The following is a 20,883-nucleotide window of genomic DNA, read 5'->3' on the forward strand; positions in this document are numbered from 1 at the left end:
GAGACATAGGAGGAGGGAGAAGCAGGCTCCATGCCTGGAGCCTGACGCGGGACTCGATCCCGGGACTCCAGGACTCCCAGGCCAAAGGCAGGCGCTAAACCGCTGCGCCACCCAGGGATCCCCTTTTCTATCTTTTTTTAAAGCTACATTTAAAAAAATATAATTTTAACATGCAATTAAGTTTATTCTGGTCGTCAGTTCTTTGAGTTCAGACAAGTACATTGTGTCACCATCACTATAATCAAGACATAACATTTCCATCACCCCTAAAATTCCCTCTCCATTGCTGTCATCCTGCCTGTTCCCAGTCTCTGGAAGCCATTACTGTGTTTTTTGTTTCTTTGGTTTTGCCTTGTCCTAAACTGGATTTCAGATGGATTGCAGAAGGCAGTAGTGGAAGAGTTAACATTATATCTTGAACTTTCGCAAAACCTGTCCTGCAACATACTTGAGAAAGTATATTCTGTGATATCTAAAGACAGTTGTATGTGTGAAACTTTTCTGTTAAATAAGAACTCTCTAGCATAAATTAATGTGGAGCATACTTACGGATTTGCATAGATTTAAAAATTGTGCTTAGGTTCCCTGGAGCCATGGTGTTAATTGGTTTATTAGTCAGGTGGAGTGGAGAGCCTGAGGTCAGGACAGTTGTCCTTGAACATGTAAATGAAGAGTGGATAATCACCGTGTGTTATTGTTTGGGCTGATTTTATCTTTAATGGGTAATTCGGAGTCCTGATTAATATTTAGAGCAGTGACTGCTGGCCTCCAACCTGCTCATTATCTTCAGAACTTTAAATAAAATACTTGATTTCTACCCAAGACAGCAGTTATGGGAGGCCTCTTACCTCTTATCTCACAAACACAACTCTTGACCTCTCCATCTTTATTTCAAATATGAAAAATGTCTGTAAATACGGGGGTTCTTAAACTTTTTATGCTGAAAATTCAGTTACCTTGGAAAAGCGCATATAGGCAGGGTATGAGAGGATGTTTTAGGAACAGTGTAGCTGATTTGCTCCCTACAGGAGCTCTTGTAGGGAGCAAATCAGTTTGGTGTTAGGTTTGTATTTTTTGAGAAAAGTAATTCTGAAGAGCTTTTCACATCTTACACCAATGACATTAGTGCCATCTCCTCCCGCCACACACACACACACTTTTAATAATAATTATTAAAGTCACTCTGGCACCTGGGTGGCTCAGGGTAAGGCACCTGCCTTCTGCTCTGGTCATGATCCCGGAGTCCTGGGACTGAGCCCCCACGTCCTGCTCCCTGCTCAGCGGGGAGCCTGCGCCTCCCTCTCCCTCTGCCACTCCCCCTCCTTGTGCGTACTCTCTTCTCTCTATATATCTCTGTCAAATTAATAAAATCTTTATAAGAAAATAAAGTCATTCTTACCCTCCCACCTACCTTGCCCTCCCCCATGAAGGGATGATTTGGAAGAAACCATGGTTTCCAACCAGCATTTTATTTTGGAAAACTTTCAAGCATAAAAAAGAATAGAAAGGCTAGTGTAATGAGCACCCATAGATCTCATATCTCATTCCCTTTACTATTTAAAAGTCAAAGGACATCACAACATAAAACATAAACCCCTAAACACTTCACCACACATGTTTTTTTAAAGGACTTTCTCCTCCATAACTGCAAAGCTGTCATCACACAAATTTCATATCCATGAAGTAATATCACCTGGCATACAGTCCACATCAAAATTTCTCCATTGCCCTAGAATGTTCCTTATGGGTGGCTATTTTCTTCTAGGATCTACTTAGGGTTTTTGTCTTAGATTTGCTTGTCATGTCTCTGTACTTTCACTTAATCTGAACAGTCCCTAGCATTTTTTTTTCTCATTCATGACCATGACATTTTTGAAGAGCTCAGACCACTTCTCTTGAAAATCCCTATATTCGGGATTTTTCTAGTTCTTTCCTCCTGATTAGATTTAGATTAAAATGTTTTGGAAAGGCAACAACAGAGGTGATGTTCTCTCCTCATTGTATCACATATGGAGGGACAAAATGACACTTAGTTTTTACTGATAATACTAAGTATGTTAAGGCAGTGTCTGCCAGATATTTCCATTGTAAAAGTATCCTTTTCCCAGGGTGCCTGGGTGGCTCATTGGTTGAGCGTCTGCCTTTGGCTCAGGTCGTGATCCCGGAGTCCTGGGATCGAGTCCTGCATCAGGCTCCCCACAGGGAGCCTGCTTCTCCCTCTGCCTATGTCTCTGCCTCCCTCTCTGTAGCTCTCATAAATAAATAAATAAATAGTATCTTTCAAAAAATAAAAGTATCCTTTCCCTTTGTAATTAGGAAGTTGTTTGTGATATTTTGAGACTCTGTGAATATCCTATTCCTTAAGAACCTTTTACCCTAAAATTTTAGCCTCCTCTGATGGTCCTTTTCTGATTCAGTGATTATATTGGTGGCTGCCTAAGAGTGATTTTTCCAATTCTACCTTTCTTTCCATATGTAGTAGCTGAGTTTCTTCTGTAGAGTTCCCACTTCTCCCCTCTTTTTTTTTTAAAGTATTACCACAGACATCCAAAGTGATGTTGAATGTACAAGAAATGAAACTTCTCCCAACTGAGCTGCCTTTGGATATGCTTTTTGCCATGGCATTACCTCAAATGCCAGTATACAGTCCTTTTCCTCCTCTGTAGCAATGTAAACATTCATCTAATAAATACATTTCCATGTCAGCCAGCTCTTTTATAGGAGTGGCAAGTTAACCAAGGAATTTAATATAAGCTATGTGCTCAAGAAGATTGTGATGCTCATAGGTTTTTCTATTTCTTCTTTCCCTTTTTTGCTACTTCAGTATAGGTAGACCTGAACCTGTCAGTCCTTGTAGCTCATATATGTTGTAGCATGTAATGGGAGGAGGAAGGACACAGATTACCAAAAAGAAGGGGGAAAAAGAGGTGATCAAAAAGTTAGGAGTATGGATTTATCATAGCGGCTTTTGAGGATTCACTTGTACCTTCATACAGTCAGTAGATGAGTATAGAATTTTGTTGAAGGTACAGTAGCTGAGCATTGTCCCAGGTAGGCCTTGCTTAGAATCAGAGCCTCTAGAACTCTCAAATGAATTAAAGATTCAAAAGATTTCAGAGATCAGCCTGTCTGTTCCCATAGGAAATCACTTCTGTCTTTATATTTTAAGACTACTTTACATGTACATATTGAAGTTTTAAAATAATAGATAATCTTGAGCTATTTCCTTTACTTCTTTGAGCCTTTTTTCATCTGTAGCATAGTTAAATGTATCATATCAGGAGCTAGGTATCCCCAAGTTTTTTTCATTCTCATATCTTCTTTTTAATGAATTGTTCATTTTTAAACTTCTATTTTTAAAGTGTGCAATTTGATCATTTTTGACCTGTGTTCACATGATGAATCCATCACAGCAATCAAAAGGAGCATGCCTATCACCCTAAAAAGTGTTTTTAGGCCCGTTGTGTTTTTAATCCCTCCAGGTCCTCCTAGGGCCCCCGCACCCATCCCCATCTGTAGATGACAACTTACCTGCTTTGTATCACTATAGATTATTTTGCATAGTCCATAACTCTATGCAAATGGAATTTTATAGGATGTACTCATTTTTGCCTGGCTTTTACTCAGTATAATTGATATTTATTCATATTCTGTGTATCCCTACTTCATTTTTTTAAAGTACTAAATAGTATTACATTGTATGGGTATTCCACAATTTGGTTTTTTCCCCTATTTATTTTTAAAATTTTAATTCCAGTATTAATACTTCTTTCTACTCATTTCAAAGCGTGGTCATTATTAGCAAAGATTGCCTGGTCTTCCAGGTAATGACACTTGTAACAGCAATAGAAGATCCTGAAGAGAGTCCTGTACATACAGTGTGGCCCTCCATGTGAGACCAGCTGTTCTCTGAATAGAAGTAGCAGAGACTAAGTGCAAAATATGAACCAGCCTTGTGTCAAGGCTCTCATAAGCAATCCCTTGTGTCCCTGACTATAATCTCCTCAGCAGCTCAAATGTAAAGGACAAGAATCTTGTGTCTAAGAGGATCAAAATGCCACCTTCTTTCTGTTTTATTTGTTACATGCAGGTTTTGTATAGTTTTAGAGAAGACTTTTTTATCACTCATTTGGCTTTCATAAAAATTGGGATTGTTTGGAAGAAGAGTCATTAATATTCTTTACACCTTGTTCTTGTTCCTCCTTTTATGTTCGTTGCTAGTGCAGGCTTCTCTCTTATGTAAAATATTCCACTGATGTCCTCGGTAGATTTAGAGGTTGTTAGAGAAATTGTAATAACAGCTCAGGGAACAGACCGGAACTGCCTGTCCTATATTGTCTAACCCTGGCTGGCCATTTCCCTTACAGTTTTAAAGTCTTTGTGTACACACTAATTCATAAAATGGTTTTGAGCAACTTAAATTTAGCCAATCTTTCCAAACACAAGCTTTCCACAGTCAGGACCAGAAAAGTTGGGCTGTGAGTTATTAATGCCTTTATCTATTAACAGCGGTAACAATATTGAAATAGTTATTTGGATTTATGAAGGGGGCATTTTCTTAATGGAACAGCAAAAATGAAGTTGGGCATGAAGGAGAGATGAAACTTTAAAAAAAAATCCTTGGTTTGTCTTGGTATTTTCCATATATTTGCCATTTTCCATCAATAAGACTGTTTGGAAATTCTATTCATGCATATGAACATCTTCAACATTTATGTGTTTAGTTATTTTTCTTCTCAATGGGCAGGAATTCTATGAAATAAAATGACAACATACATACATCCACATACACACTTTCATATCCTAGCTGACTGGGATAATTATTTGCCACAATTAAATTAAGTTCTGCTACCGTTCATCCTGGAATACATTGCATAGGGTTGTCTATTTGAGAAACAGCTTGATTTCAAATCTGAGTCTGTGATTTTAGCAGGTTCCCTTGTGACTTCTAGGTTGGGGTTTTCCTTTGTCCCTTTTCTTTCCTCTACTCATGATACATTAATCCATGTGGCTTTTATTTCCCAGTTCCTAGCAAAACAGGCCTTATCATGGCTCCTGTATTTCTGTGTTGTAAGAGGATAGCTACCTGCTTATTGGGTGCCCTGTAGGGCTCCCAGGGACATCTGGTGTGTAGCTAACACTGTGTCCCTGTGTTGGTTTCTGAATTTTGACAAATGAACCATGGTAATGTGAGATGTAAACATTAGGCCAGGGTTTCTCAATCTTGGCACTACTGACACTTGGGTCCAGGTGATTCATGGTCGGAGGGGGCTGTCCTGCACACTATCAGATATTTAGCAGGACCCTGGCCTCTGTCTACTAGACATGAGTAACATCCCTCCCTCAGTTGTGACAACCAGAAATGTCCCCAGACATCGTCAGATGTCCTGGAATGCAGAAATGCCCCTACCTGAGAAACATTGACGTAGAGCATGGCAATCTACCTGGGAGCCTCCCAGTGTGAAGTTTGTATATTCCCATATTTGAAGCCAGACCATTCTAAACATATCCTTCAGATTTAGAATAAGACTGTTAGCCTTTTGGTGTATGATATAATAACAGACAAACCAACAGAGAGACATTGACTCCAGGAAGTTTTTAAAAGTAAACTGGAAACAGTTTGAGAATGCATGTATTTTGTCTTCTCCTTAGACAACCCTTCTAGGTTTAATTTTGTTGCTCTTTCAGGATGACTCGGCAGTTTTTTAAAAATTCTAACCTCATTCAGATACTCTAATCCTTCCTTTTATTTATTGTGATCACACTGCAGCTTCATTCCTGTCCCATCCTTCAATTCCGTAAACTTTGGGGGTGGGGGGTGGAAACCTAGTTCCTGCCTTTAGGTTTAGGCAAGTTTTTTTTTTAAGGTGGTTAGTTCATTTTGTATCATCTGAGAACTACTGGGTACAGTCTCTTGCATAACATTTACTTTATACGGTTTTTTTCCCAGTTGATTGAGCATTGACATGAATTTTCCAAAAATCTTCAAAGTCAAGATGCTTAATTGCCTTCTCTTAAAAACACACTGTATGTGGTGACGGTAGCTAGGGTATGGGACTCGCTCAGAAATCTTCCCATCGCATTTCTTCTGTAGCCACGAACTGACAATACTGCAATCCTGACAGAATAATGAGTGTTCTGGTTGACGCCTTGGCAGCCATCTGGGGCCTGGCCCTTGGGTGCCTCGGGGTTTATGGGAAGCATAACGTGAAAGAAACCCAAAAGCTGGGTTTCTGAATGCTGGGCAAATCCCCCAACTCCAAATTTGGCATGTGATGCCTTTTTTAAGTATTATTTTGGTGATGCTGTCTTCTGGCTGCAAAGTCCAGATACCGGCATTCTTGTAACTGTTTGCCTACTTTGTTAAGATGGCACCTGCATAAAGCCCCACCCTGCAGTTGGCCATAATGGAGCAGCAGTCCTGATGACTGACTCTTTTCCTAGCCTCCACACTGTGGAGAGTCACTGATACAGGAGGCCCAGCAGAGGAGTGGAATCCCAAGATCCTTCCAAACTGCGTCTCACAATCGAAGGAGCTGGAGATCTTTGCTCTTTGTGTGTGCCTGCCACATAAAGGGCAAAAAGAGGATTGGCCAAAACCCAGAAACCCAAACAAGACAAAACCTGGGGCCAAACGGTCTACTCCAAGAGCTTTTACTCAGATGGCTTGCAAGTAGCATTCAGGGGAGAGGGCCAGATCATCCTTGATACAGAGGGAAACAGTCTGAGGCCTCTATGTTGGGCAGCAAATGGTGGCACCAAAAAGGATGATGTCGATTCATTGCCATTGTACCTATCTTTTTTCCTCAACAATTTCCTCCTGTGCCAGTCTGTCCTTATGTATTTTTGCTAGAGTGGCCAAAATGTCATTTTAGCTGGGTTTTAGTTTTAGTTCAGTTAGGTCATTACGGAAGCTGGCTTGGTTTTTAATTCTTGCCTTCTTTATTGCCAGACAAAAGGAGGGAATATACCACTAGGATACAGAATGGTTTGTAGTAAAAATGAAAGATCGACACAGAAGGAGCATGTGAATCGCCATACCTTGTCTTCAGTGCTGTCAGGTGGCATCGGTGAGCAGTGTTAAAAGAGCCAAAATGATGGATTTTACATCCTAGGAGCCAGGAAGAACCTTGAGAATTTCCAACCTTTAAAAACAAGAGAATCTATAGTATTTTGAAAGAGGAGAACATTCTCTGGCTTCCCTTGGTAATTCACCCTAATGCTTTAACAACTTTCTGCATCAGGAAATTCTGTATGAGTTACAGCCTAAATTCTTCATGCTGCTTAAGCCTGTTCCTTCTTGTTCTGTCCTCAGTGGAGGGATCGAACAGCTGGTCACAGGCCCCTATGCAAGAGCCATTCACATAATTGAAAACTGTTATTAAATTGCCCCTTCAGCCACTCTTTCTTGCTCGTTCTCTTTTTTTGTTCATGGCTAAATAATCCCAATTCCCTTAAACTGTTCTCATAGGTCTTTCAAACCCTTTAATTATCCCTGTGCCTTTCTGCCAAGCCTTCTCTAAATTCTGGGTCAGCTGTAGTCCCCAGAACAAGACCGCGTTTTCTAAGGCGGGTTTGAACAGTACTGAGGGTCATGAGGCCATTTCCTCACGCGGTACCCACCATGCCTTCCATTATACATCATAGTCACGGTTTTTCTTTTCTATGTTTTTACACCTACATTTGTGGCTGACTCATGGTCGGATTGTTACTTTCCATCTTCTGGAATGAATAGCAGCCTTCTATTCTTACCACACTTCCTGTATGAAACTTGAATTTTTACTCTACAGTGTATCTGTTAATTCATCATTAAACAGACTCTCATTCCAACTTAAGGCCGGAAAAAAATATATAGGTTCAGATTAAGTGACAGTAAATCCATGTTTCAAATAGGAATGTGTTAGTACTGCTTTTCAATTTACTTTCTTTCTGTACTGGTTTGTCTCCTCGCTAGAAAGGGTTCTTTTGATAAAGTTGGTTTCTAGACCAGTGGAGCAGGAGATTGTCATAGGACGTACTGACGCTGAAACTTGTAGTTCCTTTGACGCAGTCTCTCGTTGCGTCTTTGTGTACAAGATAGAGAAATGTGTGCAGTAGCCTACACGGTGGTAGAACCAGAGGGAGGCCTGGTTTAACCCGGGAAGGCTGAAGCCTGGGTTTCTGTGGACCTGAGCAGCAGGCTGTCGCAGTGTGGCTACTGTTTGACCTCGGCCTGCTTGATATTTTCACCGGGGACTTTTTGATGAAGACAGAACACATGTTTTCAAATGTAAACATTATTTAAAAATAAAGTTGAAAAATGTAAAAATTCCACAAAGTGGGGAGAACACCTCATCTACTGACTGTGAGAGTCAGAATTCTTCAAGATTTTGCTGAAATTATACAGTGGGCTCAGACTAATAGGAAATCCTTGATGAAGGTGAAAGAAACCAGTCCCAGATGAACAAGCACAGAGTAGAGGAATCACTGGAAACAGCCAAGAACAGCATTTCCCATTATGCCCACCACAGCATTAGTACCTTGTGGTGTTCATAAACCTGAAAAGTTTAAGAAGAAAAAAAAAAAAGTTCTTGGGATCACTGAATAATTAGTGTGGGAAATTCTGAGGTCAAACAAAGTTTAACGTGTTTCTTTACCAACGACCTTCTCAGCTTTTAATATGTTAACATGCATTAAGAATTTTAAGAGGCAGATATAATGTGCAGTGTTTCCATAATTAATTTGACCTTCTTTTCATGAAGCGTTTTGTTGGATGACTGATCTGTTGGATGCACTGGGAAACACTGATCCAGAAATTTTACTTGAGTGGAAACCCTGTGTGAGCTTATAATATGGAACAAAAGAAAGTCATCCAATCCTACTATCCAGACAATTGGAGGTACCATTCCCAACAGATCATATTTGGAGAGTAGTTTTCTAAAGGACACTGGCAAACCAAGGCATGTCCTATGAGGAATAAATAAAAGGAATGAGGGGAGGGGCACCTGGGTGGCTCAGCTGGTTGAGCTCCTGACTCTTGATTTCAGCTTGGCTCAGGTCACAAACTCAGGGTCATGAGATCAAGCCTTACTCAGCGTGGGGTCTGCTTGAGGTTCTCTCTCTCTCTCTCTCTCTCTCTCTCTCTCTCTCTCCCTCCCCCCCCCCGCTCCTCCCCTCACTCACTCTCTCTCTGTCTCAAATAAATAAAATAAAATATGGGGGCACCTTTCTAAAAATAAAATACGGGGCACCTGGGTGCCTCAGTGGTTGACATCTGCTTTGGCTCGGGGTGTGATCCCAGGGTCCTGGGATCAAGTGCCGCATCAGGCTCCCTGCAGGGAGCCTGCTTCTCCCTCAGCCTATGTCTCTGCCTCTCCCTCTGTGTGTCTCATGAATAAATAAAGTCTTTGTAAAATAAAATAATAAAATAAAAGGAAAAGGGCTGAGGAGGTATGAACAGACATGGCAGCTCTAGTAAAATATTGAAAGGGCTCTGTAAAGCCTGAGACCTTCTGGGTTTCTGGTTTTATAGACAGCAACATTGAGAGGAACAGTGGCACACAGTGGCATGGCTCTTGCTGTCTGCCACACACTGTTTTATATGCCTCTCATTTAACTCGTTTAAATCTTTTTTTTAAAGGTTTTATTTATTTATTCATGAGAGACACGGGGGAGAGGGGCAGAGACACAGGCAGAGGGAGAAGCAGGCTCCATGCAGGGAGCCCGATGTGGGACTTGATGCCGGGTCTCCAGGATCACACCCTGGGCTGAAGGCGCTAAACTGCTGAGCCACCCGGGCTGCCCATAACTCATTTAAATCTTAAAACAACCCTATGAGGTAGGTGCTCTTCCTAGTTCCATTTCATGGCAGAGGGCAAGTAAGACACAGAAAGATAAATTTAATTCACCAAGGTCATACAACTAGTAAGTGGTAGAGCTGGGCTTTGGACTCTTTGTAGTTGGATTCTGCAGCTTCCGCTCTACTCTGTGGATTTCAGCTCTGTGTGACAAAGCACTTTTGACAGGGGTACCTGTATTCAAGCATTCAGGATCATCCATTAAGGATGTTGGCTCCCTTGCATGGCTGACATTTATATAGTGGCCGTAAGAACGCACTGGCATTGCATAAGAGTTTGGACTCAGTGGTTGTGGAAGGTCTGACAGGTCTGTGGTGCCATTCCAAAACGATGAGTTCACTTGCGTGGTTCCTTTCATCTTTAGGTTCCATCATTTTTTTTCTTTCAGTTTTCCACAGAGTACATCTGCAATGGCTCTTTACGCAGAGAAAAGTACTCCACAAAAGCTTTTATTGGTACCTCGAATTGATAGCGTTTTGCAGCTAGGAAATTCAAGGTCAAATAGCTCATTATACTGTTGTTAAATTTATAATCTGGTAACGGCTGGACTACTGCTGAAGTGGTGAGCTTTGCAAGCCAAATGACCCATCGGCCCAAACCCTATTGCCTTTCTGTCTGCAATGTATGAATAGATGCATCGTTAGCAAGCCACATTCCAAGAGAAGCTACATGGGTTTGCAGTGCAGATACTCATTACTTGTTTGATACTAAATATTCCATCCCTGTGTTCAGTTTCAATTGGTCTTGGAATTGGCAGTGTCCTCTGGTTCTTGGCAAGAGCAAATGAACATCATCTCTGTAGAAAGCACTTGCATTCTAGGGCTCAAAGTATCTCCAGAAGATTTTTTTAAGGTCAATGTAGTACATAATAAAAAGAAAATTAAGCACCCAAGAACGCAAGGTGAGTGAGAACCAGCAGAAACAGCAGACTGCAAAAGCAGACCCATAGTAATTTCATACCTTGGAATCATTACACGGATTATTTTTTGAAAACCATGTTTACTCTGTTTTAAAAAAATCACAGATAACATTGAAAAATATCTGCCAGGAGCCATAGACTTTGTAGAACTGACCTTAAAATGACCAAATAGAACTTGTAGACATTAAAACATTCAAGAACCAAAATTTAAAACTTACTGTATGGGCTTAACAACAGACTGGATGCTACTAAAGAGAGAACGAGATAGAAGGGATTGTTAGAAATGAAGCATTAGGAGGCCTGTTTAGAGCAATGCGGGCTCGTTTGAGAGAATCTAACATTTATCTAATAGGTTTCTGTAAGCAGAACAGAGATGGAATGGAGGCATTATTTGTTGAGATCATGGCTGAGAAGATTCCAGAGCTGACCAAAGACACTAAAGATTCAAGAAGCCCAGTGAATACTGAAGAGTATAAATAACCTCTAGAAACACAAGACAGAAAAAGGACAAATTACCTTCTAAGGAGCAATAGTCTGCTTTGTTGCTGACAATTTCTTAACAGTAGCAACAGAGAAAGTAAAATAAAAGTGGAATAATAATTCAATGTGCCAAAACAAAAAAAAAAGGAAAGAAATCCTTTCTGTCTAAAAATCTGTACCCAATGAGGATAGCTGTCAAGAATATGCACTGTAAAAAGAGATTTTTACAGACCAAACAAAACCTGAGAAATTCTCCACCAATAAGACACAAGAATATTCTAAGGGATATACTTAGGAGGGATCCCAGATGGAAAATGTGAAATGAAAGAAGCAATGAAAAAAAAAAGAAGTGGTTGATATATTGGTCAACCCAAAAGCACACACAAAAATTAAAATGCCATCTTATAGGGTTAACGAAGATGTAATTAAAATGCATGACTGTAGCAGCCTCTAAATGATGGATAAATGTATTTTGAGTTTTCTAAAATCATTTGTACTATTGGGGAGGAATGGTGTTTATTAAATTGAGACTTTGAAAGGGAGAGAAGTAGAGACCAATGAGCAGCAGCAGGCCATCCTGAAAACAGCACTAGACCAGGAGGTTTGGGTTCTAGTAGCATCTCGGCTCGTAGTCAGTTTTATGGCCTCTGAAAAGCTACTTCCCTCATCTGTGTCTCAGTTTTCTCATCTGTAAAATGAAGCCCTGGGACCAGATGTGTTTTAAAGCCTCTTCATTATGCTTCTGTGAAACACTGAGAAAAAGATTCTCTAGGAAAAAACAATCAATCATTCCTGAGTTGGTTTTTTTCTTAACCTCCTTTGAAATGTCGTCAGTACACGCTTGCATGTCACTTCTGGCTTCCTCTTACCTGTCTGTTCCAAAACGGGCGCTAAAGCTAGCGCCCAGCCTCAGGTGTGTATTCTGCTCTACTTTCTCCGTGTGTCAGTTTTGCTTCGCTTCCTTGTCATCTAGCAGCCGACCAGAGTCATGGCAGGTTACCAAAGCCCGAGGGGGGTAGGTGGCTCGTGTGGCTGTGAGGGGGACATCTGCAGAAAACAGGTGTGAAAAGTGGGTCTCGTTGCGCCACTGCCGTTCTGTCTTCCTCAAGGTATGGCCCGTACTGACATCTTCCTCCTTTCCTTTCTCCCCCTCTTTCTCGCCCTGTGAACCCCCCCCCTTCACTTTTCCTGCCGTCCACACAGGCTAATAATAAGCCTGAGATCGAAGCGGCCCTCTTCCTAGACTGGATGCGCCTGGAGCCCCAGTCCATGGTGTGGCTGCCTGTCCTGCACCGAGTGGCTGCCGCGGAAACTGCCAAGCACCAGGCCAAGTGCAACATCTGCAAGGAGTGTCCCATCATCGGATTCAGGTATCAGGAACCCTACCCCCTGCCCCGCCCCACGGTGGCATTTTTTTTTTCTCCGTGTTTTGCACCTTGTTATGACTTGATCTTTTATCTCCTTTGCCAATTGCTGTCAGTTTGTTCCTTTCGAGAGTGACTGCCCCGGTCACTGGGCTATTTTGGTGGCTCTGACTCATGAGGCAGGTGGCCCTTTCCACCTCCATTCTGGAGCTCTGCAGAGCCCGGTTCTTGATTGAATGGGCCCGACTGATTGCCCTGCCTCCATGTAGATACTTGTCCCTCAGGGGAATGTAGAGTCACTGTGACGCTTCCTTCCTGGGTCCAGGAAATTCTATCTCTTTGAGGGTTTTTTTTTTTTCCTGTTTATAGAAATTCTCTAAGAATCTGTTCTAAAACTAAGAGATGATTCTGTTTGGGGAGACCTGTCATGGTAGCTCAGTTTCTTATTCACTTTGTACCACTTTTGTTCCCTGAACTAACAAGAATTGTTTCAAGCAACCCAGAACTTACTACTTTATCTGTGAATCTGATTACACTCTTGGCAGGGTATCCTAATGAACTTCTAAGGGAATATAAAGTATGCAAGTAAATGAAAATTTCACAAAGCAGCTAAAAAAGGGAAAGGTTCTTTATAAATTTAAAAGTGAGAGAGATAGGGAGCATAGCAGGTTATTATTCTGATATTCTTAAAATGTCACGGCAAACAATTGGCTCTTAAATCTTCAGCCTCGTTGACCTGTTTGGGGAGATGGGATATTTTTAAATGAATGGCTCTTACCGAACAAGAATCCCAAATACAAATTTTGAAATGATGATGTATTTAAACATCTGGATCGACATCAGGGTTTCCATAGCAATGAATAAGCTGTAAAGTTGTAAACTAGCTATATGGTCTCTGCCTATGCAGAATCCACTTAACAGCTAAGTAAATACTCTTTCTCTAGCTATGCTTGGACTTGTTTTATTTCTCTGTTTCCTGAGAACTACTTTGTGCCATTGGTGTGCCTTTTATTCACTGCTCACTACCCTGGTGTTTGTCCTTCCATACTTCGTGTTGTTGACAAAGAGGTCTTACAAAAACCCTTAGAGGTTTCTAAAGCCTAGATAGACAACCCTGAATAGACAGTACTCACAAAGGACACAGTTTTCCAGCCTTCCTGGTTTCTGGCAGGTAAGAACGATACCAGGGGATGCCGGGGAGGGAAAGCCACAGGGGACCATGTTACATTTCTTCCCTTTCTTCTCTCAGCTTCCCTAGCTAGTGAGATTTATGTGCAGGGGGGAGGTTTTACAACATAGAAAAAGGGAGTGCTTTGGAGGATCTGAGCATGATCTTGTATCGAAATCTTTTGCCCTTACTGAATTAGATTATTTTGGGAAGTGGCACTTTTCTTTCCTCCTCTCCCTCTCAAAAGATGGTTGGGATCTAAAAAAGGTAGTTTTTTCCCCTCATTCCCATATGTGGCAGAAGGAATATGTTTACTTGAATTGGCTAGGGTTCTTATCTAAGAAAGCAAAAGGCAGGGAGAATGGGAAATAATATCATATACTGAGAATGGGGGTGTACGTACCACCTCGTACTTAGATTCTTTTATCCAGCCCAAATTTGTCTTCTCTTGGGGCTTCACTTATCATTTGTGGGTAATGTGGTGGAGTGTAGGGGTTCTGAAGAGAGACACATAAAAGAGATCATCTAAGGAACTACCTCCAGGTGAACCGTGTCAGTCAATCAGAAAATGTGATTAAAGCAAGATGAATTTTCGATGAGAGCTCTTGTTTCATTTGCCTTTATTTTATGAAACTGCTTTCTCTTGATAAATTGTCTTGAAAATAATTACTTCAGAAAAATGTTTGTCCCCAGAATGAGTAGAGGGCCTGCAATATATCAGTGTCTCTCTCCTGGAAGTTCTTTCAAAGTCTTGTGTTTGGTCTTCAAAAGATTGGAAGGTTGCCAGTATCTTCCTACTTAATCTGAAAGGGTTCCTAGTGGAGTTTAAATGAGAGCTGAAATTTTCTGCCCTCCTTCCATATGTTTTTAGGATAATCTTCCTGCCAAAATGTTTTGATACTGTAGAAGAAGCACCAGAGATATGTAGATGTAGGAAGTTAATCACTTACCTGTGGGATTAATGAACATTGCATTCTGTTTCCAGAATGAAGACCGTGTGGAAGAAGGTTTGTTAAAGAATGTTCTTTGGGAATTTGATTTGAGGAAATACATATGTGTTTGTTTCTGTTTTTTACCAGGTACAGGAGTCTAAAGCACTTTAATTATGACATCTGCCAAAGTTGCTTTTTTTCTGGTCGAGTTGCAAAAGGCCATAAAATGCACTATCCCATGGTGGAATACTGCACTCCGGTAAGTGAGACACCTCCCTGGCATGAGAGTTCGTTCACCGGGGAGGAGTTTCCCTTTGGTACAGTATTGCAGAGCATGTATCATGCCGGGTTTTAGAAGATCCCCCGATGTTCCCCAGCTAAAGCGGCTCCAAATCATAGGCTCTGGATATACTTGAACCCCAGCGAGTAAGGTAGTATCTGGCGCACATGGAACATCATAGACACTCCACAAATAGGATCAAAGGAACAAACAGATTTTTCATCTTTTTGCATGGTTATCGGAGAAGACGTTTTCATATTTATTTGGCACAGCCCTAGCAATTGTGTGGAGACGTTTTATGGCCACGGGGCATGCTGGGTGTTGGGGTAATGTGGGGTTCCTCCGAATCTATGATCCACTACTTCTTCTCAGTCTAGCTTAATTAATGCTGGGCATTTGCCTTTTTCAAATTTATTTATTTTTACTATTTGTGTATGTATATGTTACATACACACATATATACATATACACACATACATACGTATGTATATTGGTATTTGCCTTTTAAACTCTTCTGTGAAGTAGGTATTATCATTATTCCCTTTTTACGGATGAGGACTCTGAGGCTCATCCTCAGACCTTTATTAAGGTTAAATAATTCATCCAAGGTTCTATAATTAAGAGGTAGAGCTTTCTCCCAAGATGATGTTTTGGGAAAGGGTCCAGTGGCTCATAGATCTTTGAAAGAATCGCTGGTGAATTGGAAAGGACATAGAATTGGTGGTCAGACTCACGTAAGTGTAAGTGTAAGGTTCTTTGAACACCAGCTGCTTGCTATTCAGTGCCTGCAACGTGGCATAGGCGTCACCTGGGTGCTTACTAGAAATGCAGAAGCTCAGGCCCCGCCCCTGCCTTCCTAAATCCAACCTGCATTTTAGGAAGATCTGCAGGCGGGGGACGCCTGGGTGGCTCAGTGGTTGAGCATCTGCCTTCAACTCAGGACCTGATCCTAGAGTCCTGGGATCAAGTCCCACGTCAGGCTCCCTGCATGGAGCCTGCTTCTCCCTCTGCCTGTGTCTCTGCCTCTCTCTCTGTGTCTCATGAATAAATAAAATCTTTAAAAAAAAAAAAAAGATCTGCAGGCAGAGGCCACACACATGGAAGTTGAAAAAGCTCTGCTCTCGAGCTTTTCTCTCTTCCGTCGTCACAGCGATTATCCAGTTCTTTTCATTGTCTTTCTCACTTGGATTCCGGCGGAGGCATTTGGTGATGGAGAATGAGCCATGCAGTGAATAGACTGACACTCAGTGGGTGAAACCTGACATCACTGTGGACAGAGTCTTTTTTATTTTTATTTTTTTTTAAGATTTTATTTATTTATTCATGAGAGATACAGAGAGAGAAGGAGAGAGGCAGAGACACAGGCAGAGGGAGAACAGGCTCCATGCAGGGAGCCCGATGTGGGGCTTGATCCCGGGACTCCAGGATTACGCCCTGGGCCGAAGACAGACGCTCAACCGCTGAGCCACCCAGGTGTCCCAACACAGTCTTTTTAAAAATACCATCAAGTGTGGCCAAGCTTAAGGTCACCTTTAAGACTTCTCCAGACTTACCATTTATTGAGGAGCCCTCATGGTTGCTATACTTCGTTGTTTCACCGTCACCACTTGTTGAGGAATTAGTGCCCCCAGGTAGCAGGTGGTCCGAGCCTTGGAGAGGTGACTAATTTGCCCCAGTTAACCCTTCTAGTTACTAGCATACTAGGCCCAGCCCAGTTTTTGTCTGTTGGTGTTGCTCTTGACCCCCGAGGTCTGTGCAGTTACAGAAAGAGTGCCCTGAGGCGGGACGCTGGCATCATCTTTGACCTTGAGATCATCCCCTCATATGTCTGACGTCAGTGCGATTTCCCTTGCAGACTACATCGGGAGAAGATGTCCGTGACTTTGCCAAGGTACTAAAAAACAAATTTCGAACCAAAAGGTATTTTGCGAAGCATCCCCGAATGGGCTACCTGCCAGTGCAGACTGTCTTAGAGGGGGACAACATGGAAACGTGAGTAGTGGCAAGAGCGAAACAGCCTCTCATTTGACACATATTTGAGCTCCTCTCAGCTGAACACCCTCCTTCACTCCCAGATGCAAACAGTCTCTCCTATTTCTTTCTGTAGATTTCCCTTTAGCTGAAAAGAGAAAAAACAAGCTGATGGTCAATTGCCATTCTCCCACCTTAGTTATCCCGTGACAATTACCTGTGCCGAGAGTCACACTTGATCTCACAGGGAAAGAAACTACGTGGCGGCTGCTAATTCCCTTATAAGAAATATGGGACTGTTTACAGATGAGTGATTCCAGTGTTTCATTCCGATCTCCCTCCCTCACAAATCACTAGGCGTGTGTCTTTTTGTATCTGATTGTGTGGTCATACCTAGTCGCTTTTATCTCCTTTGAAAGAAAAGAGACTCACAGGAAATTCTTCGCAGTAAGTAGTGATGATTCTCGTGATCTCAAAATGATGATACTTCTACCTCTAGGAAACCTTCTCGTGTTTTCCATCACCGATGGCAATCGCACAATTGTTTGTTTTTCCTTCAACTCACTCTCCACCTTTGTTTGGCTGTTGCTTTTCATGGTGCATACTTAATTGGTTGGATTTTATTTATTTTGACCTTTCAGGTTTTTTTATTTATTATTTATTTATTTTATTTTATTATTTTTTTTTTTTTTTTTTTTTTGTGGCTGAGTTTGCCTTGTGTCTCTCTTCACCACCTCATTTTTTGTTTTGCAGTCCTGTCACTCTGATCAACTTCTGGCCGGTAGATTCTGCGTGAGTACTTCTGCTGAAGGGTGCTGCTACCACCAACACATTTGCTTGCTTGATTTGACAATTTTTGTTCTGTTGGTTTGGTTTGGTTTTAAGGACATATTAATTTCCCTTCCTTCATTTCAATTTTTTTCTTCCTGCGGTGAGACCTTGAGAGTGCCATCCACCACAGATCAGGAGAATCAGAGGGAGATTTGTCAGGTCCCCACCTGGTCAGGTTTTAACCAGCAGAAATCCTGGCCTGGAATCAATCATCAAAGAGACTACTGGCTTGTTAGTTATATTCCTGAGAGATGTGTTTATATATTCTTCCATTATAAGCTCCTCTGATTACATAATAACATTCTTTAGCCATATTTTCTGAGTTTCAACACTTCAGGACCTTTGAAAGAATGATGGTTTATTCCTTAGGGCCTGCTGTAAGTGGACCGTTAAAAATCAGCAGGATTTGTTTTATAGTATGATGTTGAGTTGGATGGCATCATTTCAGTGAGGCGTGTGTACTTTTTATCAGGGAATGCCATGCCACCGGACTAATCTTTATACACATGAGTTTCTCAATTTTGAACTAAACCTACTTTGCTCTCCTCTCTAAACTAAATATTCAGTTCATAAGTAGTTATACATTTACACTAGAAGGAAAGTGTACTGTATACTATTGGTATATGTTAATAATACTAATATTAGATACCAACAGATAATTGACTTAGAGTTTAGAATGTTATTAGAAAACTCTTTGGGGAGTCTGTGATTTATATAATAGCAAACAAAGTGTGCATTGTTCTAAAAGTATGTTGTATGGAGTTTTTATACCAATGTTTCATTATTTCAGAGTGTACTTTATTAAAATATTTATTTTAAGTCAGACAGCTCTATTATGTATAGAGAGAAATGACCAATTTAGAAGAACTCCATTTATTTTTATTGGGCCTCTTTTATTGTTCCACCATGTAATTTAATTTAAAGTATATCCTTTTTTAAAAATCCTGTAGTGATAAATGCAAGCTATTAATTGAGGTTTATTTTAAGTCTTTATTGGCCTAAAAGAAGTGTAAGGCTTCCCTTTCTTTTTTTTTTCCCTTTCTTTGTTAAAGCTGCATTATTGTAATTTTGTGAATCAGTACCTATACCTGATTTTTTTTACTCATTAAGGGGAGTTATTTAGATTCAATTCTTTTTTTTCTTTTGCTACTTGTAGGTAATTATTTTCCCTAACCCAGGTAGTTTATATATAGAAGTTTGAACCTTTCCTAAAGGAGAAACTTCAAAACAGATGGATAGGCTGAAATCCTCAGCATGACTGTATCCTCACTAAGCGAATGAATTTACTCTGTGTTGGAATAAGTTTTAGCCAGTTGAAATACCCAAAAGGAAAATATGCTACAGAATGACTTTAAAAATGTATGGATAGAGGTAGTACAAAATAATAAGCAAAGAATAACTAACAATTCCTTGAATGGAAAAAAAAGTTTATCGAATACATCAACCAATGAGGAAAAAAACACAGCAAGTGAGTTAGTTTAATGACACTTATTTTAAGTAGAGGGTGTTTGCCTTAAATTTTGAAGATATTTAAAATGAGTAACATCCTATATTAAAATATCTTCCTCTAAAATCTAAAACATGAAATCACTTTGTCTTTTTATAAAAAAGTCTGTTCGATTATTCAGAAATAGTGGGAAATTCTACTTTTGAGGAAGAAAACCAAACCCGGAAAGCTATGGTCCCTATTTCTTTAATACCAGCAACTTTATTAAAGTCTTTACTCATGGGATTATTAATAATTTATAAAATATATTGTAGAGCTCTCCTACTTAGGCAGAAGAACCAGGTCCTGAGGTGTCTTAATTTTGCAAGAATTCCCTGTGATGGTAACAGATTCTCATGTGGATCACAGAATTTGAATGTTGACTGAAATACAGATTTTTTGTTTTTCCTTAGAGGAAACCCTCATTTACCTATATTTGTCATATTATTTTTAAAACTAAATCTAGCCTAAACCTTTTATGTTGTTTGTCCACAAAGAGAGAAACAGTATTCTTTGAGCTATTCTGCTTTGGAAACTAAGCGGATGAAAATTTATTAATGGAGTTTTCACAAAAGAGAAACCTTTGGTGGGTGGGGATGGAATTGGCCATTAATGATAACAGGACTAATCCTTCTGGATATATCGTTTTGTGTGTAGGAAGGGAGAACAGTGTTGTTACCGTCTCTCAGAAAAGCATTTCAGAAGGCTTTGCATTTAGTTTTGTTTCTGGACTAGATGGTTTTGGTACTTTTACTTATTCTTGTTTTTTTAAATGATCATTCTCTGAACAGTGCTCCCTTTTGGCTCACTTTCTGGTTTAATAGGTATTTCCTTTAGTGTACTACTACTACTTTTTTTTTTTTCAGATTTCTGGATTTAGGAGTTCTTGTGCTTATGCATGCTGTGTTAGGTGCTACGTACATTAATAAGAAAAACATGGAATTAGCCTCAAGGCTAAGAATTAAAGTGCTGCATAATATTTTCTGCATAAGATTTTACTAAAGCGTTTTGAATTTACCTGCCTAGTTTTCTTGGTATGGATATGCTCAGAGGTCTTGGGTTTTCTTTCTTCTATACACTACCAAGGTAGCAACCATTAGAAGGGAAAACACCCATTTTCCTTCCTGGTGGGCTTTTAGCTTATCAGAAGTATGTAAATGAAAAAAAAGTATGTAAATGTAAAAAAAAAAGTATGTAAATGAAAAACTGGTTTGTTCAGAAGATGGGGCTTATAAACCAAATAATCCAAGTACTAAATTATCTCGACCTGCAGTGAATATTTTAAGACGGACCTTAGCATTTTTCTAATAATGTGCCATTCCAGGGTTCTAAGAAATGAACTAAGCTCTACAAAGCTAGAGCAAAGATTCATATGGAAATCTTTGGACCTGCCTAGTAAATTGGGTGGCCATCCTCATTTCCTCATGACAGCTTAAAGGTCCTTGTAGTTCATTACAAATTGGATTATGGTGACCCTTGACCTAGACAACACTGGTTGCATAAATAAGACATCTCTCAGTGAAGACCTCAGTTCCCTAGTTGTTTGCTATACTGTGTTGTAATCATCTTATGATTGTCTTCTTTAAGAAATAGGGATTTCTAGCACATTTACTATG

At 40.4% G+C, this 20,883-nt stretch overlaps 1 protein-coding gene across 19 annotated transcripts in view; it reads left to right on the top strand.

Annotated features, from left to right (window-relative positions):
• DMD (dystrophin) overlaps nt 1-20,883 on the top strand; it is a 2,167,959-nt gene that overhangs the window by 2,085,277 nt on the left and 61,799 nt on the right. For 14 of the 19 annotated variants that reach the window (XM_072818058.1, XM_072818060.1, XM_072818056.1 and 11 more), the window contains 4 exons: nt 12,439-12,605; nt 14,847-14,958; nt 16,835-16,971; nt 17,704-17,742. In XM_072818058.1, the coding sequence (XP_072674159.1) occupies nt 12,439-12,605; nt 14,847-14,958; nt 16,835-16,971; nt 17,704-17,742 (455 nt within the window). The remainder of the gene's footprint in view (nt 1-12,438; nt 12,606-14,846; nt 14,959-16,834; nt 16,972-17,703; nt 17,743-20,883) is intronic. The other 5 variants (XM_072818059.1, XM_072818068.1, XM_072818064.1 and 2 more) reach the window with 1 other exon arrangement.

This window comes from Canis lupus, chromosome X (genome assembly GCF_048164855.1).
Source record: "Canis lupus baileyi chromosome X, mCanLup2.hap1, whole genome shotgun sequence".
NCBI classification, from domain to species: Eukaryota; Metazoa; Chordata; class Mammalia; order Carnivora; family Canidae; genus Canis; species Canis lupus.